We start from the raw sequence: 23,655 nt of genomic DNA on the forward strand, positions 1-23,655 counted from the left end.
TTGCAAAGTACCGGCAATTCGCATTGTCTGGTGTTGCAAACAGGTCTATCTTCGACTTGCCCCATTGAAAGAAAATGCTGTCGAGAGTGCGTTGATTACCACTCATGGCAGGTCGTCTTTAGTCTGCTCAATGTATCTGCTATGACCTTCTGCTTTCTTGGAACGTACTCTGCTGTCATATGCACTTTATGTTGAATCGTCCAGGCGCCAGATAAGCAGGGATTCCTGAGAGAGCAGGAGAGATATTGTTCCTCCTAGATTGTTAAGGTAGGGTATTGTCTGTTCTGCCAAGCACCAAATCATTTTGTATTGTTGGCAAGAACACTTGGAGTGCCAGAAAAACTGCTCCCAACTCGAGAAGATAGATATGAAGATCTTGGTGAGAGGGTGGCCATTTTCCACTGACTTGCAAGTCTTGAAGGAAAGCCCCCCAGCCTTCTAGAGATGCATCTGTTGTGATCACAAGAGCAGCAGTCTGAGACAGGAACGGCAAACCCTGCGATAACTGGCAAGGTTGCATCCACCAGTCTAGAGCGGCAATCATGGGAGGGGGATTCAGATCAGATCGTCGAATGTGCCCTATATATGTGCCCACTGTTAGTTTAAAGCTTTCTGAAGAGGACGCATGTGGAGACGACAATGAGGTATGAGGGGAATAAAGGAAGACTTCATCCCTAGGAGAGATTTGTAAAGGCCTACGGAAAGAAACCACTTTTTTTAACCAGTTTTGCCAATGATATTAGTCTTGGTCGTCTCTCCATAGTGGGATACGCCTTGTTTTTGATGGTGTTCAGGATAGCACCTAGAAAGACCGGTCGAGGAGATGGTTGCCAAATCGATTTTTCTACATTTAAAGTGAGGCCTAATCTCCTGAAAAGTTGCAGACAGGATTTGGTAGACGTCCTTGCTGCTTTGTGAGTGGGGGCTTTGATAAGCCAGTCGTAGAGGTAAGACATTTTTTTATGATGTTGTTGCCTCAGATATGCTGCAACTTAAAGCTGTTCTTAGTCCGAAAGATAGCACGCGGAATCGATAGCGCCTGCTGGCCACCGTGAATCTTAGAAATTTCTTGTGTTTTCGGCGTATGGGTGTATGGAAATATGCGTCCTGGAGGTCCAGAGACGACATGTAATCGTTTCCGTTGAGGATGTGTAACACATCTTGAATAGAGATCATGCGTAACAATTGTTTTTTGAGGAATTTGTTTAGGTTCCTCAAATCCAAAGTCGGTCTCCACTTCTTTAACTCCTTGCGAATCAAGAAGAAACAGGAGTAGAAACCTTCTCCTCTTTGGTTGAGGGGAATTTGTTCTATTGCTCCTTTTTGCAACATGTTGGTAAAGTCCATCTTTAAGAGATGTAGGTGTTTTTGAAGACGAGGCAGAGGAGATGTTGGTGGAGAAATCTTTATAAATTCCAAAGAATTGCCAAATTGGATTAGATGTAGAACCCATTGGTCGGACGTTATTTCCTGCCACTGCTGAAAATAATGGGATATTTTGCTGCCCACCGAGGTTGGAATAGGCGGAGCAGAAGCCGACGGCAGGTATAAGTCATTGGCGGAGACCAGTGTCCTTGCCCTGGTGTCCCGATTTCCCTCTGAAAGAAGCCTTGTGGCAAGCTGCCGCAGGTGGTTGGCAGTGAGTAAACGGAGGCCTGTATTCTTGAGCGGAGGAGGGATAGGCTAGGTAGCGAAACTGTTGGCAGCCTCCTCCGTAAGATTGGTGACCTTTTCCTCGGGAGCCACGAGAAGGCACTTTCCTGTACTGTAAGGTGCCTAAGGGCTTAGCTGTATCTGTGTCTTTTTTAATATCTTGTAAAGCTTCATCAATGTGGCTGCCAAATAATTCCTCTCTGTTATAAGGTAGACCTAGTATTTTTGTTTGTACCTCAGGCCTGAATGAAGTGACTTTCAGCCAACGTTGATGGACGCCCTAGCTAGTTGCCAGAAACCAGTGGACACCACATCCATAGCACAGTCTATAATTTCCGAGGCGGTCAACTCGCCTTCCAGAAGGATTTTCTTAGCTTCATCCTTGTCTTCTGGTGAAGTCTATCCAAAAAAGGTGCAATATCTGACCACATTTGCCTATTATAACGGCCCAGTAAAGCCCGAGAATTTGAAGCTCGTACTGTTATGGCTGACATAGGCGAAAAACGCTTTCCAATGTTGTCGAGTCTTCTACTCTCTTAATCGGGTGGCACAGTTAGAGGGGCTGAAGGATTCTTAGATCGTCGCTGCGCTGCTTGCGAGATCACAGAATTTGGCTTTGGATGACCTATTAAGCAAACGGGAGCGTTATCCGGAGCTTTGTATTTTTTGTCAACCCTTGGCACACAGGTGCAACAGTTGCTGGATTTTGCATGATTCTCAAGCCCTCTCCCCAAATGTAATCAATTATAAGCAAAGACCATACCGATTTCATGTAAGGCTCTTTAAAAATAATACAGGAAACAATCCTGTTGATGCACTGGCATTGGAAATTCAAAACGCCTGGCCACTCTCTCAAGAAGACTATGAAAGCCCACAATATCTTCCGGATTCGAATCAGTTTAGGGAGAAGAATGAAATGCCGGAGGGAAAATAATGTAAGAATCCCACTCATCTTGATGAATTTCACCCTCTTCTCTCTCTATTGCCTCTTCAGAGGACGACAGCTGTTGCACAGGAGCAACTTGAGGAGAGGGTTGAACACTTGGAGACCCCTGCTGAAGAAAAGGGGAGCGAACCTGGGCTTCCGGAAGGGGAGGCGGAGAAGGAGGAGGAGAATGTTGGAGAGGAGGCTCTGGAGGGAACCTCCTCTTCTAGCCTGCCAGCTTAAATTGCAGATCTGTCACCAGATTCGAAGGGAGGCACATCACTTCCTGCCTTTGTCGCTGCTGATGTGAATAGTAATATGGATGGCCATAATAATAATCCTCATCAGAATCCTCCTGGTACTTTACATTAAGTTCAGATGGGCTTAAAGCTGCCCCAAAAAGATTATCCTCCTCAGATCCCTCTTCCTCGTCATCTTCTTTCAAAAGATGAGATGGTAAAAGAGATTGCACCTGACTAGGTACAGTTGAAGCTGGTGTCAATGGAATCTTCGCAATTCTATGTTTTTCTTTACTCATAAATAGTGCAGTCGATGAGCTAGACGACAAGTGCTCCTTCACTGCCAACTCTTGATTCGTCGACGGAGTCACCTTAGTCGACGAGGGCTGCTCTATGGCCAAATCTTGATTCGGCGACGGAATTGCCTTCTCCGACGATGAATAGTCAGAGACAAGGATTTTCTCGGACGCCGACAAAGTGGTTACCATCGTCAATACCACCAAGGAAAATCGACGAGGGCCGTCCTGTCGACAACGATGATGAAGTAACGGCCCCAGTCGATGAGGTCGACGACAAGAGATGGGTCATCGATGGATGGACTGTCGTCGATAAATGGCCTTTCAAACACAACAATGATTTTGAAGAAACAATCTGCTTCGTCGACGGTATTGGAGCCTGACCTGTCGACGATGACGAAGACAGTAGTGACTGTAGACACCGTTGATATGACCAAAACCACATAAGGAGAGGATTTTCCCATCGATGGAGGTGTTGTCGACGAGTTGTCCATCGACGGAGCTGAGGTAGGCTTCTTAAAGGTATGCTTCAGCTTTATAGGAAGAGTAGAAGGTTCTGCAACTGTTTTTTTAGCAGACAAAAACTTATTTTCTTGGTGGGAAGTTTTGCTAATAGACCCAGCCTGTTTCTGAAAGGATTCGGGTTACTTTTTTGACACTTTCTTTGGAGGCTGCGAAGATGTACCAGCAGGGTTGTCTAGAGGTCTTTTTTGAGGCGCTGTGGAGGAGGACTTGGAAGAAGCATCACTCTCCTCTTCAGAGACTACTGTGTCCCTGTTTTTAAGCCTCTGAAGCCACAAAAGAAGCCTTCCTTCCTTCCTGATCTTTTAAAGTCTTTGTGGATAAAGTGCGACATACTTTGCAATCCCTAGGTTGTGTTCAGGATAAAAGCAGTAAAGGCAGTCCTTGTGTGGATCATCAATGTGTAGTCTTTTCTTCCTGCAAGTACTCCGGGCTCTGAAAATAACTTTATTAGGTGTATCTGACATGATAGGTGTCCGTTTAAATCATCTCAAAACAGATATAACGGATTGGTAGTATATCTGACTGGAAAAAAACTTCACAATAGCAAAAAAAGAAGAAAACTGAGCAGAGCTCAGTGGAGACTCCCTCAGCGCAACGTGCGGTAGAAAATCTGAGGAACTGGAGCTTCTCTCAGGAAGTTTCTGCAGGGTGGTGTCTATTGATTGGTTGGTTCTAAGTTTTAGTCCTTTTTTACAAAAGGACAGGTATAGGTTACAAAAGTTTTAAGGCCTAGGGCCTTATGTTCTATGCTTAATAGGACATCACTTTTAATAATACCGGGGGCTGCCATCTCAGTGACACAGAATGATTCAAGCATGTAAATCTATGAAAGCTTTAATACTGGAGCAATCTGCTATTTCACTTATCATGAGACTGAGGGGGTCGTAAAGTCGTTTCGTGACTCCCATGTACCCTGATCACATAGTCTTGTGGTGTCAGAGGTCAGGCCTTACTACTTTCTCCAGATGGTGTATGTGAAGTTTGGTGTGTTGGTCAATTGCTAGGCTTGATATGGGGGTGAGCGCATTCTGCATTATACTCTCGCTTGCCGATGTGATGGGCATGGCGACCTCCCCTCTCCCAGGCACCCCCCCCCCTCTCCCTCAGAACAAGTCAAGTTGGGATCTGCAGTTCCTGGCTTATGACTAGGGAGTTCCAACTAGCAGGTGTGCTCCTGCTGCCTATTTTGAAGGGGTAAGGCATGGTGACCAGACTTCAGATTTATTGATTTATTTATTTTGAAAGTTTTATATAGCGCGGACAAGATCCTTGCAGATATCAGAGCGCTTTACAAAGAGAAGTACATGTGGGAGCATGGTTAAAAAGATAAAACAATAGGTCAATAAGTACAAATTGGTGGCAGCTAAGCCCAATATGAGTACAGAGTAATACAAATATGCGGTTACAGAGCCAACCTGTGAGTAATAAACAGTTAATACAAATAAGCAAAAGGTTCAAACATGTAGTATAGATCGGTGCAGAGTACTAACAGTGATCAAGATAGTGGTTCAGGTGTTTTTAGCCATGAGGATAGCTTTTACTTCATTTTTAAAGAGTGTGGTGGAAGAGATAAGCCTGGTTTCGGCCGGGAGAGAATTCCAGATCCTAGGCGCCATTCCCGAGAAGGAGCGCTTATATGTTTTTTCCTTCCGGAATCTTCGAGGTTTCAGCAGAAGATTGTTTGTGCCTCTGGTTTCTAGCTCCTCCCGAGATTGTCAGTTTCTGAGCGAGGTATCCTGGTGAGTTTAGATGTACCGCCTTGTGTGTCATGCAGGCGATTTTCAGATGTATTCTAGCTTCAAATGGCAGCCAGTTCAGGGCTTTCAAGTCAGGTGTAATATGGGAGTGTTTTTTTGACCCAGTGATGAGTCTCGCTGCAGCGTTTAGAGAAGCTCTTAGGGGTGCGGTTGTAGTTAGGGGGAGTCCGCAGAGGGCGATTCTGCCGTATTCAATTTGAGGGATCACTAGAGCTTGTACTGCGTTTTGGAAGTCTTTGGCTGGGAGGTAAGGTTTAAGTTTCCTCAGAGTGTTGATCTGGAAGTTTGCTCCCTTTGTTGCCTTGCTGATATGTTGCTGCATGTTCAGATTGGTGTCAAGTGTTATGCCTAGGGATGTAGCTGAGTCCACGATGGTGGGTTGGACATTGAGTGCAGTTAGGTCTTTAAGCCAAATTTGAGTGGTGGAGACCTTCGCTGGAGGTGAGATCAGAAGGAACTCTGTTTTCAGGGCATTGAGTTTGAGATGATTATCGGCCAGCCAGGATTGGGTGCTTCTGATCGTTGAATTCAGGAGCAAGATGTCCTTGGGGGACTGTAATTTGAGATAAAGTTGGGTGTCATCTGCGTACATGTGGAAGTGTACATTGGATGCTTGTAGCAAGGTAGTGAGCGGTTCCATGACTAGGTTGAACAGGGTTGGGGAAAGAGAGGATCCTTGGGGGACACCTAGTGTTACGGGTATTGGCGAGGACATCAGGTTGTTGCTCTTGAATTTCTGCGCCCTGTTGTGAAGAAAGGAGGTGAACCACTTGAGAACAGTTCCAGATAAGCCCATTCTTGTGTTTAGAAGCTCTAGTAGATTCTCATGTTTAACAGTATCAAATGCCGAAGAGAGATCAAGGAGGATGAGGAGGCAGGTGTCATTTTGGTCTAGCATTTGAAGCGTGTCGTCAATTATGTGAGTCATAGCCGTTTCTGTACTGTGCCCTGCTCGGAAGCCTGACTGGTGCGGGTTGAGGAGCTCGAATTGTTCAATGTGTTTAGTCAATTGTAGTTGTGCGCATTTTTCCAGCAGTTTGGCGAGAGTGGGAATATTGGTAATGGGACGGTAATTGTTGAGATCAGAAGGGTCGGCTGTAGGTTTCTTTAGGAGAGGTGTGACCTGACCAACTTTTAGTGAGTCAGGTATGCTTCCTTGTTGGAGAGAGCTGTTGATAATTTTAGTCCAGAGAGGGATAAGCACGGGGGTGAAGTCTTTTACTGCTGCAGCAGGGAGGGGGTCCGTGAGGTGATTGGATGGTTTCAGGGTGCTGAGCAGTTTGCCAATTTCTTCTTCTGAGTATGTGCCAAAGGTTGACCATGTGGCATTGTTTTTAGGTTCAGTGGCTGCTAGGCACTGTGGTTTGGAGTAGAGGCTTGCGTCAATGAGGAGATCGCTCTTTATGTTGTCGTTTTTTTGAGAAAAGAAAGCAGCGAAGTCTTCACAGGTTGGTGCCTCACGCACAGTGATGAGTGGTTGGGGTTGATCCTTGGATTGTGATCTGATTAGTTCAAACAGTTTTCTCGGACGGTTTTTTGCTTGGACGAGCTGGAGGCTGAAGAAGTCTGCTTTTGAGTGTTTTATTTTCCTGAAGTAGTCGTTTCTCTTTCTCTTCAGATCTTTTAGGTGCATTGCCGAGGGATTTGATCTCCAGGTACGCTCTGCCATTCGCATGTCTCGTCTATCTTCATTGAGTCTCCCGTCGTACCATGGATTGGACATTTTAGTAGAGGCTCTTTTTAGCTGCAAAGGTGCAGCCTCATTAATTATAGAGGTCATAGCGTTGAGATAATGATCAGTCAGTGTTTGAACATCCGTATCGCCTGTCGGTGGCAGTAAGACATTGCACCTGTTAGGGGGCAGAGAGCTTGGGTTGAGTTTTTTCAAGTCTCTTTTCCAGACTTTAGGCTTGGATACTTGAGCCGGGTTAACTTTAACTTTTTCATTGATAAAGAATGTGACAGTATGATGATCTGACCAGTCACAGGGTTGGATGGAGTCGAGTTGGATAGATTCCTCTTTGGAGATGACCAGGTCGAGGATAGATCCTTTCTCGTGGGTCGGGCTGTTGCATATTTGGGTGAGGTTGAGGGCATCGAGGAAGTTTTTAAGACTATTTACCACTGCGTCCTTGCAATCGTTCCAGTGTAGGTAGAAGTCACCAAGGTATATTTGGGTGAGCTGCCGTCCGGAATTGGTTGAGATCAAATCCATGATTTATTGGGAAAAGGTGGAGTTGTCCCTGGGTGGGTGGTAGATGCTGTGAAGAGAACATATCGGTTTGCCCTCACTGATAATGTCAAGGCAGATGTATTCCCAGGTTGTTGGGGATGGTACGGAGGTAGAATTGACTTTCTGAACAGAGAGGTTGTTCCTGTAGATGCATGCGATTCCACCACCTAATTTGCCTGCTCTGTCTAGCCTGATAATGTGGTAATTGGGAGGAACCAGAATGTCCATTATAGGTGTCGAGGATTCAGTTAGCCATGTTTCGGTCAGGATGATTAGGTCAAGGTCCGTTGATAAGAGGAGATCAGCAATAGCGGCAGAGTGTTTTGAGGCCGATCTACAGTTGAGGAGAGTGCATTTGAGACGAGGTGTGTTGAGGGTGGTGGATGGTTCTAGAGAAAGAGGGACTTTTCTAAGGTTATTGGGGATGGAGAATCTGCTGTTTAGTGTGGGGGGTCTAAGGGGATTTGAGTGTATCGTGGGAATGTTGAGGTGTGGGGTGGTTATGTTATTTTGGGGGGCTGGGTCGTAGGAGCGGAGAAGGGTGAGAGTGTCGCGGTCAGAAGTATAATTGTGGGTGCGACGAGGGCGGTTGTTGCGATTGCTAGCTGGGAGTGAGGTCAGGTTGGGGGAAAGTTGAGTGAGAGAGTTAGTCGGAGGAGTGTGGGACCCGTTGGGCGGGGAGGTGTATTTGTGTGAGGGGGGGTTGTATGGACGGCGAGGGGGACGAGGGCAATTGCTGCGCCTATGGGCAGTGACTGTCGCCCGGTTTGGGGCGTGATGAGTGAGGGAGTCAGCTGGGGGTGTAGGAGACAAGTTGGGAGGGGACCCGAATTCGAAAAACCCGAAAGAAGGAACTGAAAACATTGCTGAGATCATAAGAATGTGGGGAGCCCGGGTCAAAGGCATTGGCTTCGCTGAACTTTGCCTAAGGAACGATGACTAGACCAGGACTGCCTCGCAACTTCAGGACATCTGGCTAACCTGATGTACCTCTTGACCGAAACAGCGCCATGCGGGCGCCTCTTATCTTATAGGCTATTGTGCATGTGTTGTGGAGATTGTGGGATCTTTATTATCCCCGCGAACAGGAATCGTGGATACCGCTATTTGAGGACAGCTTCATTTTAGAACTGAAAGGGAGCCTCCATCTGGCTTGAGGCTTCTAGTTTTTGGGGGCTCTGTTGTAACTTCATGCCATGAAAGAAACGTGGGTCCCGATTCGAATGCCCAAGAATGGGGACCTTTCAACCTGGTAATAAATCAATCAGGATTTATAAATCATGGCAAATCACCTGTAAGGGTCTCAAGGTACCAGAGTTGCTAGCTACTTCACGGAGAAAGCATTGAAAAACAAGGCAAAACCAGGAGAAAGCACTCAGGAAAACAGGGAGGAAGCAGAGCGGTGCAGCATCACAGGAAGCCTGGGGGCCCAGTCTCTATTGACTTTGGATGCAGGGACCTGGGTACCTGCTTTTTAAGCACTTGGTCTGGGAGTCGCCCTGCCCTCTCGTCAGACTGCCCTCCCCTGGGATGTGGCTAGCCAACCCCGCACTGGGGGATCAGCAGCAGAGTGGGGCCTTAGCTTCCACAGGCACCCATGGTGGCAAACTTTAGTGAGGATACCAGATTGGCAGAACACGTATAGGAACCCTGAATTCTCAGATGCAAATAAAAGTTGGAATTCCAAACGTTGTCTCATTGTTTCTTCTTTTGACTTTGGTACAGTTCATTCTTGGTATGTGGGTGTATGGGTGGTATTTTACTCTGGAGTTTAATCTTACTGCGCATTTGGACTCTCTGTTTGTGTGAACGTATTACCTCCCCAGCCAGTTAACCCTCCCTGTTGAGGCTGTGGCCAAGGTCCGTATTGGGCTGAATTGCCTGTCTGCGATTGCTGGTGCCATGTGTTTGTCAACTACCTGATCCCCTTTGCAAGGGTGAGGCAGTTGACTAGACTCCCTGTGGCTGAATATAAGGTGCATTCGGGTATCCCTGAGCTTGGTTTGGTGAATTAGGATTTTCTGGTGGCTGGCCCAGGCCCATCGATCTTTGTTCGTGGTATGCTCTTAAACGCCCATCTGTCTGCAAGGTGGCCCATCCGGTTGCCTTAGTAACATTCCCTCGGCTCTGGTTGCTGACAACCTCCCTGGACTTAGCCGCCATAGTAAGCACACCCCTCGGGTGGTATTTTTCAATTTGTGTTAGACCGATTTAGCAGTGTCCCTCTAGGGTTTCTCCTGCTTTTCTCTATCCTTCTCTTGTTTCTTTTTGTGGTAATGCAATATATAGGCTTGTACCCCCCAACAGGGCTTGGTGTCTAACCCAAAGACGCTATTAAATCCGCTTTGTATCTCGGTGGGGAGCCCCTTTTTGAGAATATTGTAAAAGAATGAGACCTGTGAGTCCATGTCAATCCACGGCTGTACTGTCTCTTGTCCTCATCATTCCCTCATCCTATCCAGAAAATCTGTTATTTTCTCCCCAGGCTTCAAAGTCTCTGCTATTAGCCCTACTGCATCAGGGTAGTCAGGGAACAGCTTCCTCTAGGCCATCCATATTTGGTGCCTGTATAAATTGAATGCGGCCTGTTATGCTCATTGTTTGTTAGGGTAATTCCTAGGGTGCGAGCTCCGGCGAACACAGTGTTAGTCTGCTCTCCGATAAGACTGCTTAGCAGACTTTCGATATCGCCTATGGCTAGGTGTATTCCCATGGTGCTCTTCTCAAAGTATGAGATACAATTCCCTGCTCCATTCAGCAATGGTGGTAACTTTGTCCTTAGCCTTTCCTTGTCCACTTGAGCCCAAGGCACATAAATGTACCTGCTGCTACAGAAGGACACATCAGGGACCATCTAGGCTTTGGGTTTCTCCTTAACATAGCGTTCCCATCATTTAAGCAATTCCTGCATGGGAAGTTACACTTGGGATCTCCTCCTCCATGCCAAATGCAGTCTTTCGCTATGGACATGTCCACTGGTTTGAAGGATCACTCCTTCAGCCAAGGTCTATCGTACTGGTCTTTTCCTTCAGTCCAGCGGGCTAGCAGGTGGCAGAATGGTCGTATAAAGGTCTTGCCTTCCTCTCTGGCCCCTGTCTCCCGTGGGGTCAGTCTATCTATACTGTGCGATCGGATGGAGTAGCGTACATCTTTGTCGCTGCTCCCCTCATGCGTGCGAAAGGTGCCATCCTGTTTTTCCTATGTCTTGGTTAGGTCAGCACCAAGCTGCCTTGGTCCCCAATTTCCCAGGCTGCCCCTCTCCTTCGTTGTAAATTTGGTGAGGCTGGGATCCCAGCCAAAATCCTCTCATCTAATTATACCTCTGACTTTTCCCCGATCAGTGCCCTGTGCCCACCCCTGCACATGTGGGGTGCGCGCTGCTGGGTTCTCGCTGTGCTTCCTGGGGGAGAACTCTTCCTCTTTCCCTCCTTAGCCTGCGCCTTTCTTGTACATCACATCTAGGTAGCCTCCTTCGCTCTAAGCTATGCACTGTTCTTTTTGGCCAGACTTTACCTTCAAATTTGCTGTTTCCTCGGCTACCCAAGCAAGCTCTCTAGCTCCACTCTCGTCATCGGATCCCAGGGAACTGGGCTCCCTTACTCACTACCGCTAGCTGTACCACTGTCTAGAACCGCTACAAACCTCCCTAAATCAGTGAGGTTGTGCTTGCCTAAATCAGTGAGGTTGTGCTTGCCTAAATCAGTGAGGTTGTGTTTTCTCTGTGTTTCTGGGGTTCTATATGTCAGGTATGACTGACAGGGAGTCGAACTTCTGGAAGCCCTTGCACCAGACTGGAGTTGCTCTGCTGGCTGATCCTGCTGGCCTGTTAGACTATCATTCCTGGGGTTAACCGCTCGATGTTCGGTGGGGGGGTCTGCCAACTTCAACTTGCAGATTAGAGTATCCTAATGCGGGGAGAGTGGGAGAGAGCACCTCTACCTGCATATGATGGGGGAAGGGCTGTAACTACCTGTAGTTTCAGGACTGTCGATCTTAGTCTCCTCGAAGATGCCCGTAGTTCTAATAAGACCTCTCTCATCTTTCTTTTGACCTGTGTATTTAGTTTGTATGTATGCTTTTGTGTTCAAGTATGTTAGTGTCGACAGTTCCCTCCTTTGACCAAGGAAATTTATGTGCCTTTGTGTGTGCGTGTCATTCTTGGCAAACATGATTACATTTTTTGGGCTGTGTGGGGAACAGGGTTTGCATGTGTTTTAATGGTGGCTGCATGATAATTTTGGTAGTTGTAGAGCACTAGACACCTTAGCTTCTTTGTTTTAGGGACTCTTTAGCTTCGATCTGAATCATAGGGAAAATATACACAGGGGTTTATTGCTTCTAATTACGTAACTACGAGCCCAGCGCTATGTACGGATGCATCAAAAATTCAACTAGATTATTTAATAACCACAAATAAGAATGCATATGAAGGGTTGCAACATAGAAAAAGTGCAATTTGTCAATGAAAACACGATCTGAACGATATTGACTTCTGACATCAATTACCGTCGGTGAGAAATAGCAGCTTTTTCATATAAAAGTTATTGACAAAAACCAATATTTAGGACAAAACACAATTTGCAGGAATTTACCAGCACCACATCATCACACATATAACCTTACATCAACAATCGCACCCTGTTTCACACCCAGGGGCCAAGCGTACCATCTGGATCACGCCCAGCAGTCAAAGGGAACAAACCTAAAAAACTGAAAGCAAAACAATTAGGACTTAGTAGCAAAATTCCTTAGCCCACTCCTAGTGCATGCTCTCCTGTAACCAGGGGAAGCTCTGGACGGTACACGTGACTAAGTGAGCCTGAAAGTTTGTCAATATCATCACTGGGACAAAGATAATAACAAACATTTGCAGAAATAAGGAATAACACAACCACAAGCCCGTCAATATCATCACTGGGACAAAGATAATAACAAACATTTGCAGAAATAAGGAATAACACAACCACAAGCCCCTCTTGGCCAAACACAAGTTACACCTAACACATCATTTTCCCTACATGTCCAAACAGCACCCTGTATAACATGCTTTGGCTAAGTGTACCATTTATGTCACGCCCAGCAGTCCAAGCATACTGGCTGCGTCACGCCTATTGGAAAAAGTGTACCATCTGTATTAAGCCCAGCGGTCGAAGCGTCCAACAGCTCTCACTTCTTTCAGATACCAACGGCGTTGGGAGACTTGTGGCACTGAGAAACTGTTGGAAAACGAGGCAGCATCTGTGAGGCCTGCACAAATAACATGACACATTTGTCCTTCACTGGGAACCAAACACCCTAGGGGCAGCGCCTGACTCTCAGAGGGTAGAGTTGCAGAGCAGTCTGAGGCTTACTCAAGGGAGGTGGTGAGGGCTAGTAATCATCATTTGCAGGTGCGCCAAAATAACACTCAATAATTGATTGTCCAGTCTGTACTTTTCTTTATAAAAGTAAGAGTACATTTATTAAAACACACACACTACTCAATACTATGCACCAATTTACAAATATACATAAGCTGATGGAATTACTTTGTGACATTGCATAACATCTCCACCCCGCAGGGGGGTGGGGTCTAGTACCACCACTCCCATGTATGCCCATCATCTTGCCCCCAATGCAATTAGTTGAACATAACCTGGAGCGAGGGCCCTGCGCACTGGCACCATCCCAGTGGCGCCCCCACTCCATTACCTCAACAAGCTTTAAACAGGATACACCTGCCTTGGTGACACATGACCCTGACTGAGCATCTCCTACTGACCATACAGTATGCACCTCTACATCTTAAGGGCTAATAGTCTGGGGTCTTCACCTAAGCACAGCAGCAAGAATACATGTTTACGCACACTTTAGAATGACAGTACTCAGCACATTTGGATATCATTAAAAATGCATTACAATTACAGCCCCTAAAGGCATCACTGATGATCACAAGATTAAGTTGTAAATACCATCAGACACCCTAGCAAGAGTGTCTAGCCACTTAAATCCACTTGGCTTATGACATCACCTTACACCAATACTTCACTTTGAACATCAGTCCCTCTAAAAGAAATAACCATTAATAAATGCATTTCAGTGCAATTACACCTCTTCACCTCCAGGGGATGCCCTTCTGCAGACATCCCCAACTTAGCCCTTCACTCCTTGACGCAATTATCAAAACACCCTCAGCTGAAGAACATAAGTTCCAGCCCAGAAGGTGAGCCCTGGAGGGATTGATTCCTTTGAATTCCCAAGACACCTGGGGTGGGACTTTGCTCTTCGTGCTGTGGGGAGACTGCGTTTCTCCAGCAGCTGCCCAGCACCTTTGCACATGTAGTGGTGACCCCGTTCTCCTGGGGCCACCACAAGCCAAGACAACGCAGGGTTGCCCTTGCAGGCCGGTCCTGGCCTGCAAGGCATTATGGGCCTGGCTGCATAAATGATGAGCGGCTCTCCCACTGCTTTGGGGAGAGCCGCGCTGTGGCCTCTGGCCGCGTCTTGGTCCTCGGTGAGGGGGCCCGGTCCCACCTGGACACCCAGGGGAGAGTATGCGGCTCGGGGAGCCCACCCCCGGCCGCTCTGCCCGTTGTTGGGGGGCCCGGTCCCACCCGGCCCGCCGACGTCGTTGTTCCGAGGGTCCTGGTCCCACCCAGGACGGTCACGTGTCACCTGGGTTGGAGGGCAGCCCTGGGAGCCCCAGCCCTGGGAGCCCCAGCGCGGCTAGCACTCTTCTGTGCTGCCGCGGGAGCCAGTTGAGCACTTCTGGTCTGCCCACTGCGGCGGGCAGACGCAGACTCAGCTGTCCCGTCGGTAACTCAGGGGAGTGCGGCTGCACTCCCCCGGCCTCCTCCTCATAGTCCGGCCCCAGGGATGGGGTCCCTGGCCCCTGGATATATTCGGGGGAGTGCAGCGGCACTCCCCCACCTCCGCCTGACTTCGGGGCCCTGAGATGGGGTCCTGGGCCCCCCTCCATGACTTCGGGGCCCGGGAATAGGGTCCCGGGCCCCCAGACATCTTTGGTGGGGGGTGCGACGGCGCTCCCCCGCATCGGCGGGGGGCCAGGGTGGGCTCCTGGTGCCCCCTGGGGGCAATTTTCACGGGGGGCGACGGCACTCCCCCGCCCCCTCCTTCACATCACCGGGGACCAGGGTGGGCTCCTGGCCCTCTTCTGGCATCTTCATGGGGGACCTGACCCACCCCAGGGGCATCTCTGAGACCGGCGGCGGAGCCCACGTACTTAGTCGTTGGTCTTCTTAGGGGTCAACGGTCGCATAACTTCCGGGGGCCATATCTCAGCCTCTGGGGGTCCGATCTGCCCCATTTTCATGTCTTCTTGCCCCTGCTGGTGTCCCCCAGCACTCTCCTTCGCCCTCCGGGTCTCCAAGAGGGTGCATTCTGCCAGGAGCGGTCTTCACTGGCTCCCTGCGCCTCTCTTCTCCCTGCGCAGAGGCCCCTGCTTCTGCGCACCAGTCCTGGGCGCTTCTTCTGGAGCGGTTAGGGGCTTGGGTGACAGTCAGGGGGTCTCTCCTTCCAACTGCCCATTGCCAGGCTCCAGCACCTTCCGCCTCAGCAGACCACACCCCAGAGAGAGATTCTCTTCCTGTGCAAGTACTTTTTAAAAGTTGAGTAGGGGGCTGGCAGGAAGTTTCTGTGTGTCCTATCAAACGGCAACACATCACTTCCCTGCCCCTGCTCCCTCCTTGTCCAGCCTCTGGGTTTGTTCAAACATGGCGTCGTCCAGTGTCTCTGGCCACATGGCCTCTGAAACCCAACTCCTTCCCCCCTCACTGCCTTCCCTCCTTGGTGCAGCCAGGTGCCTGGCACCCGGGGACAGCAGTTGATGGAATGGCTTGAAGCTCCACCTATCTTTTCTCCTTGGAGGGAAGATCTTTGCTCTGGGAAGAAAGGTCATTAATCTAACCTGCCAGGGCCAGACCCCAGCCAGGGACTCAGAGAAATATGACATTTCTGGACGACCCAAAAGCAGTACAAATATGACTTTAGACTCTGCAGAATACTAATTTTCACATCCGCTACACTGGACTTTAGTGCGTGTCTGGAATCTGTAGGCCTTGTGGAAGTCATTTTAGCCATGGGTCCCACATCCCCTTAGAGGAATAATGAAGTGAAAACACAGTAAAACACACTGACTTTCCCTGGCATGTTCCTTCCCAGGGTATAAAGCCTATTCCATGTCACCACCCAATTCTGCATAAGTCCTGCACACCATTCTCTCTGTAGCTGCTCCTGGACTGCGCACGCTAGGAATCTCCCCTGCGCAGCCCCTAAACTTGTGCACACGCATGTACACCAGAGTCTGCATGTAACCAGCACGGTGCCCCATACCCCAGCTGCCTAGTCAAGCCAGGAGGACACCAGTAAAATCTCCATGCAGTCTCCTTCATTAGGAGTTTACTGTGGGTGAGTCCCAGTTTATGAGGCTCCCCCACAGTAAAAGCTCAACAATTAGGTGCTAAGAAAGTAAATAAATAAATCCGGGTGGCCCCTAGTGTCAGAACCACCTTCTAACAGAAACCCTTTCAGATATAAAAATATGAATGAGGTGCCAACTCGGACAATAAATAGAATAAATATTCACCTTTCCTAGCATGCTAACTATCGAAAAAAAAGTGACTTCACAAGATTGCTTTCGAGGCCGCCTTGAGACTACTCAGCTAGGACATATAAAATAGGTAATAGGCCAGATTTCAGGCAGTGGCAGAGCGCTCAGGGTATCTTTTTACGCTTCTTACTAGTTTTCGAAATGCCACATGCACTACTAAGGTTCTGATGTAGTCTCTTACCCTCTGACGGCTGCTTCAGGACGGACCTCTGCCCTGCAAATTCAGCAGTACATAGAATTAATCACCTTCCTTGTTGCGCAAATGTGAATCTGTCTGGGCGAGGTCCCCTTCCTTTGGAAGCAGTCGGGTTCGAGGTACCAATCAGCTCAGATGGTGGCTCGCCAAAATGAGGTAAGTGGCGTTTGGAAAAACAAGAACAGTTTGTTTAATTAAAAAATGTGGCTGGGAGCACAGTCACAGGCATAGACCCTGAGGACTGTCTCAATTTACAAATCGGTCTAACAGACATTTATACAGTTTTGAATGCAAAAAAATGGTTCGGGCGATACTTTTTAGGTCGAGCCTGGGCAGAGCATGCTTTGAAGCCCCGCCCACTCTCCAGACATATTTTTAATTGGCTTGTGCCATTGTCCTTCGTAAACGCTGGCTTCGAAGTCGGTATTAGGCTGGTTAGTCCCTCCTAGTCTGTATTTGTTACCTCCAAAAACAACTGGACCTTTTACATGTCTTGTTACATGGTCTGCTTTATCTTGGTTGTGAGCACTATTTTATTTAATGATTTGCCCCTATTCCACCCACTACATCGCAGCACGCCGCCCGCTTTTATTTTATTTATCAATAGTGGTCCTCTAAGTTTAGCGGCTGCGTTTATTTCATTTATTTTAGCAGCGCGGTCTTTTTTAAGTATAGAGGCCGCACTTGTTATTTATTTTGTTTACTAGGACGAGGCTTGTCTAAAGAAATGGGTGCAGCCTCCATGGATGTGAAAGCGCTGCATGGGTGCTACTAAACAAACAAATATTTGCAATGTAATAGGTCTCGCATTTGCAAAGGTTTAAGCTATTGCATTGCAAATGCTTGTTTGGTAAGGAATGTGTACCTCGGTCTGCGTGTACTGTGTGTGCTGTGTCTTGATTGGCTAAGTGTTCCTAACTTCATGAGGTATCCAACTTTATCATGTGTTGGGAACACACGCACCAGTCCGGCCAGGTGTGCTTTTTTGGGGCAAATCTCCCTGGACCATTGTGGTATAGCTGCTGGACTGATCTGGCATTTCCTGTTCCCATGTTTGTCTGCCGGCTATGTGCCACTCCACCTATGACCGGTCAATCCGTGACCTCGGGTCTGGGTCTCAGAGTCTGCCTGGCTACATATTTCTGAGTTGGGGTTGGCGTGGAGTTCGCAACGGGTGAATTCATCAATAAAGATGCAATTTTGTTTTTATACATGAATATGTCATTATTCATATTGACATCGATTTTTTCAGTATTAACAAAATATTACATTGTTGGTGCAAAGGAAAATCTACACTGTTGCAAAGGGACAAAAGGATTTCCATTGCTGAAATCCACAATAAAAATCATTGTTGAAACTGCAGCCATCGAAAAAATCATATAAAACAAATGGTTGCAGAAATCAAAATGTGAATTCCTTCTATAATTTACACCTAACATCAAAGTGATATAAAGCAGATCAATTACAAATAGTTCTGTTTACAGCACCTTGCATTTTATGATTAATTTTCCTTCCCGCTCGTTGAGCTAGACTGCTATTTTCAAGCTAAAATGTCAGAAAAAACAAAAGGAGAATTCAGCAAAAAATTCACATGCTGTCAAGATGGAAGTCCATCAATATTTACAAGAGAAAAAGGGAAAAACACTGGAGAACCTTTTTGTTGCTGACTAAAAAGCAATCCGTATTAAAATGCAAATTAAGCAATGTGAAACTCAAGGCAAATCTACCACTGTTGCTTGCAAGCTTCGCTTACCCTTGCGTAAAATACAGAACCGCCGGATTCTGCATTGGTCCAGGTTGTGTAGGCGGAAGGTTACGTTGCCTCAGGACTTCCGAACTCAGATTAGGCTCCATTGATGGTGAAGGGGTTGTTGGATCCGAATGCTCTGAATTCTTAAAATAAAACATGTTTATATAAATATAAACATATACACACATATATAGTTTATGTCACAGTAATTTTTCATATCTAATAATAATGCCTCGAGTATTTAAATCGGACAATGCACACACTGATATATAAACCTACAGAGAGGCTGATCTGCTGAGTAAACTGAAATTATTCAACAAATGACTGTACTTCTTGTTTCAATATATATACTTGTTCCCAGGTTCTGTGAAAGTGGCTACCCCCTATTCCAAGGAACCAGAGTACCAATGTAAGAATAGTGTGGGGAGGGGCCAAGACTTATTTTCGAGCATCTGAATACATGCTATGTATGTACCATATTTTTCAGTTATACATTATATATATATATATATATATATATATATATATATATATATATATATATATATATATATATATATATATTCATTCCAAAGGGACTACCCAGGTACGGATCACAGCACACAGAAGAAGTGCGGCAACTCCAATTCCTGTATTCAGTTGTGGCAATTTATTTTCAAAGTGTAAAAACCCCAGTATAGCTCAGGCATAGTGCCTGCCACAATGCATTTCGATTGCAAACTGCAGAGTGGTGGCGCCCAGTGGTGCAGAGTGGTGGCGCCCAGTGGTGCAGAGTGGTGACGCCCAGTGGTGCAGAGTGGTGACGCCCAGTGGTGCAGAGTGGTGGCGCCCAGTGGTGCAGAGTGGTGGCGCCCAGTGGTGCAGAGGGGTGGCGCCCAGTGGTGCAGAGGGGTGGCGCCCAGTGGTGCAGAGGGGTGGCGCCCAGTGGTGCAGAGGGGTGGCGCCCAGTGGTGCAGAGGGGTGGCGCCCAGTGGTGCAGAGGGGTGGCGCCCAGTGGTGCAGAGGGGTGGCGCCCAGTGGTGCAGAGAGGTGGCGCCCAGTGGTGCAGAGAGGTGGCGCCCAGTGGTGCAGAGAGGTGGCGCCCAGTGGTGCAGAGAGGCGGCGCCCAAGTGGAGAGGAGCGGCAGCGCAGCGCAGCGCGGAGCGGCAGCGCAGAGCGGCAGCGCAGAGCGGCAGCGCAGAGCGGAGCGGCAGCGCAGAGCGGAGCGGCAGCGCAGAGCAGAGCGGCAGCGCAGAGCAGAGCGGCAGCGCAGAGCAGAATGGCAGCGCAGAGTGGAGTAGAATGGCAGCGCAGAGTGGAGTAGAATGGCAGCGCAGAGTGGAGTAGAATGGCAGCGCAGAGTGGAGTGGCAGCGCAGAGTGGAGTGGCAGCGCAGAGTGGAGTGGCAGCGCAGAGTGGAGTGGCAGCGCAGAGTGGAGTGGCAGCGCAGAGTGGAGTGGCAGCGCAGAGTGGAGTGGCAGCGCAGAGTGGAGTGGCAGCGCAGAGTGGAGTGGCAGCGCAGAGTGGAGTGGCAGCGCAGAGTGGAGTGGCAGCGCAGAGTGGAGTGGCAGCGCAGAGTGGAGTGGCAGCGCAGAGTGGAGTGGCAGCGCAGAGTGGAGTGGCAGCGCAGAGTGGAGTGGCAGCGCAGAGTGGAGTGGCAGCGCAGAGTGGAGTGGCAGCGCAGAGTGGAGTGGCAGCGCAGAGTGGAGTGTCAGCGCAGAGTGGAGTGGCAGCGCAGAGTGGAGTGGCAGCGCAGAGTGGAGTGGCAGCGCAGAGTGGAGTGGCAGCGCAGAGTGGAGTGGCAGCGCAGAGTGGAGTGGCAGCGCAGAGTGGAGTGGCAGCGCAGAGTGGAGTGGCAGCGCAGAGTGGAGTGGCAGCGCAGAGTGGAGTGGCAGCGTGGAGTGGCAGCGCAGAGTGGAGTGGCAGCGCAGAGTGGAGTGGCAGCGCAGAGTGGAGTGGCAGCGCAGAGTGGAGTGGCAGAGTGGAGTGGCAGCGCAGAGTGGAGTGGCAGCGCAGAGTGGAGTGGCAGCGCAGAGTGGAGTGGCAGCGCAGAGTGGAGTGGCAGCGCAGAGTGGAGTGGCAGCGCAGAGTGGAGTGGCAGCGCAGAGTGGAGTGGCAGCGCAGAGTGGAGTGGAGTGGCAGCGCAGAGTGGAGTGGCAGCGCAGAGTGGAGTGGCAGCGCAGAGTGGAGTGGCAGCGCAGAGTGGAGTGGCAGCACAGTGTATGCCGTTAACAAGGTAATATATGATTGGCTAATGGCTGTCTTTACAACATGTAAAAAGCAGTCGTACTTTTTTGCACACTTTGGATGTGTTCTGATTTAGAGTCTTAGATATACTTACGTAGAAGGTTTTGTTGTTCTGCCCTACCTATCACCACTTTATTAAAGTGGTAATAGGTAGTGACATGCATTTATATTTTTCTATATACATATATTTTTAAGCATTTTACGGAAAATTAAGCTAGTACTTACAAAGCTGGTGGTGGGCCAAATGGTGTGACATTAAGTGGCATGGAGACACAAGTAAGGCCACAGACTAGAATCAATTGCTAAGGTATATTCCGAGCTGGGAAAGCCAGTGGTGGTGCCATTGAAAGCTGTGGTGCCTCGCCTTGCAGACCACGTTCCCCCCATGCCTTCCCATCCGGCCTCATTAAAGTTTGTAACCTGGTGCTTTAGGGGTGCTGAGATTGGCTGGGGCAGCATCAACCCAAGTTGTGATTAGACCGCGCTGAGTTGAGGGAAAAGTCAACCCCAACTGGAATGCTTCTGCACGGTCCCAAGACCGATTACATAGGACTGGCGCTCAGGGAAGATAACAGGACAAAATGGGTGATGACCCACGGGATAGGGCCCTGCTGTCAGGGTGCTTTCCTTCCAACCCAGACTGTACCGCTGTCGTAACAGAGGAGTATGGGGTGGGAATGCCCAGTGGGGAGTCCGCAGAAAATTGCAATGAGTGGCCTTATTTACAGTTTCCCGATGCCTGGTGGAGCACAACCCTGCTGAAGGTTATCTGCGGCTAAAACAAAGAACAAATAGCGTGTGGGCCACATGCGGGGACTACCTGGTGGGGTGAGAAAACCGCGAGACCACTGGGGAGAGGAGCTGGAAAACACTTAGGGAGCAACGTCCATTCTCCCAGGTGGTAGGTGACGGTAGCTTCAGTGAGCCCTACCCTCATCATATTGGATGGGGGAATGCTGCTTGTCCCAGCAGGAGCAACACAAGCTGCATGAAAGGAGGCAAATTACCCATCAAAATAAAATAGATATGCATTGCAATGTGCCAGCAAAAGTTAAATATCTCTGACAGAGGGCGAATTTTTAGAAAATGCACCACAGCGAGGCAGTGAAGGGAAAGAAACCCTCATTAAAGGAAATAATGGCAGCAATCTACGAGATCAAGAAGTTGCTGAAATCCAAGATAGGTTCAGTCACTCAGTGAACCTCCTACAAGCGAGTATCTGGAAAGTCAGTGGAAAAAACTGCAATCAGTAACCCACCTCAAGTATGAAACCCGAAACCCTTAAGCCCAAAGATGAGCAACTTCAGAAAGAGAGTGAGTTGATCCAAGCACACCTTGAGGATATGGAAGGCCACTCCAGAAGAAACAATATCAGTGTGGTGGTATTGCAAGGAAGGGCAGAAGAGTCCAGTGTTGAGTTGTTTCTTGAGAACTTCATCCTTAATACCCTACAGTCAAAAGGTATCTCAAACTTTTGCTCAACTGAGCAAGCACATCAAGCCCCCATCCCACCACCGAGGTCTGGGGCCCTTAAGAGAACAATAAAAAGCACATATTTTTAATAATAGAGACACAATCCTCCAGAGGGCATGACTGCAGGAGCACCAACAATACGAAAACATAGAAATACATATTTTTACAGACTTAGCTCTTTAAGTGGAATGACAGAGGCGTAGCTTTAGAGAAGAGAAGAGAAATGCCTGCTGTGGGAACAAGAAATAAAATACAAGTTCATGTTTTCTGCCAAACTACGAATGATCGTTCATAGCAAATCAGGGACTTTTGCGACACCAGTGGAAGCCAGGGAGTGGACAGACAGGTGGCAAACTCAACGCAAAAGTTGGTTGAAGATACCCTTGTCAGTTACAGGAGCACCAATTAAACTAGGCAAGAGAGAAATAGCCTCGGACGTCTGGGGAAAAGGGGCAAAAGACTCCAAGAGCAGAGAAAATTTACCAAATGGAACCAATGAAAACGAGGAAATGAAAATCCCTTTTCCAGGACCACCTGGAGGGAGCAGGGCTCCACTCTGCATCATAGGTGATGGGGACTGGATGTACTTGCTGGTTGAGAAGGTTTCCCTGGGCTGGGTCCAAACCATGGGTGAATAAATACCAGACATGAATTCAGAACAACCATTTTCACTGAAGGACACCAATGCCTAAATAAGAAATGGGTATTCGCATCAATGACATGGGAGTCTATTTAAGGGAGCAATTACTAAAAAGTACAGGAGACACTCTTTTCTTCTTATAGTTAATGCATTTTAGGGGCAACAGGCGCCTTGCCAGTTCAGGGTAGCTGGCAGGGGCACAAGGGAATAGCCAGCGCCCTGTACATGCACAGAATGTTTCAAGAAGCTGGGGCAGTAGGGATTTTGCCCAGGGACCAGCATAATAATCAAGATATTGAAAGAAGGTAAAATGTCTAGCAAATGTGCCTTTTATATGCCTATCTCACTGCTTAATGCAGACTGAAAGATCCTGGTAAAATACTAACTATACGGCATGGGTGGTTGTGGGGGAGGGGTTGACCACAGACTGACCAGTCACAGGTCATGCCTGACAAGGGAACTAGGTTGAACAGTAGATGGCTGTTTGCCTACACTGAAGGCGTGGTGGAAGCGACGGAGTCCACTGTGGTGATATCCACAGATGTAGACAAAGCTTTAGACATCTTGAAGCGGTCCTATATGTGGTGATTGTTCGAGAGGGTGGAAATCGGCCCCAAATACATTAAATGGGTTACGCTGCTGTATCAAAAGCCATTGGCTGGAGTCCAGGTGGATGCAGTGTGGTCAGACCCATTTCAACTCGAGAAAGGACCCTGTTCTAGATATAAAATCAACTGGGGGAAAACCGATCCGAGTCTACTCACTGACTGGCCTAGTCAACCTCTTCAAATTCTTAAGATGGCAACAGCCCAGGAGGATGTTAAATATGTTGGCATATGCATTACGAAAGATATAGTTAGTTCTTAACCAGGAATTTGTACTCCATATTAAAAATATTTTTTATTGCGTTTTTGAACCAAAATCGAACATAGTCCACTTGTTTTATGTTTACAACGTATCAAGTCATACAGGTTTCTTTTTATACAGTACAATATCCATATTTGTTGCGCATACATATACATAAAAACATTTGAGTCAATGTTATTTCCATCTTAGCACATTACAACATGGCCAAATGTACTCCACATTAGACCAGTTTAAAAGGGATGTTAAACAGTTTAGGGGTCTCCCCTG

The 23,655-nt window shown here is 48.0% G+C and overlaps 1 protein-coding gene across 1 annotated transcript in view; it reads right to left on the bottom strand.

Annotated features, from left to right (window-relative positions):
• The window catches only part of HERPUD2 (HERPUD family member 2), a 339,768-nt gene that overhangs the window by 167,984 nt on the left and 148,129 nt on the right, over positions 1-23,655 (bottom strand). The window contains exon 5 of the mRNA XM_086964819.1: positions 18,186-18,325. Within this exon, the coding sequence (XP_086820945.1) occupies positions 18,186-18,325 (140 nt within the window). The remainder of the gene's footprint in view (positions 1-18,185; positions 18,326-23,655) is intronic.

The sequence above is a fragment of the Lissotriton vulgaris genome, chromosome 4_1 (assembly GCF_964263255.1).
Source record: "Lissotriton vulgaris chromosome 4_1, aLisVul1.2, whole genome shotgun sequence".
In the NCBI taxonomy this organism is placed as follows: domain Eukaryota; kingdom Metazoa; phylum Chordata; class Amphibia; order Caudata; family Salamandridae; genus Lissotriton; species Lissotriton vulgaris.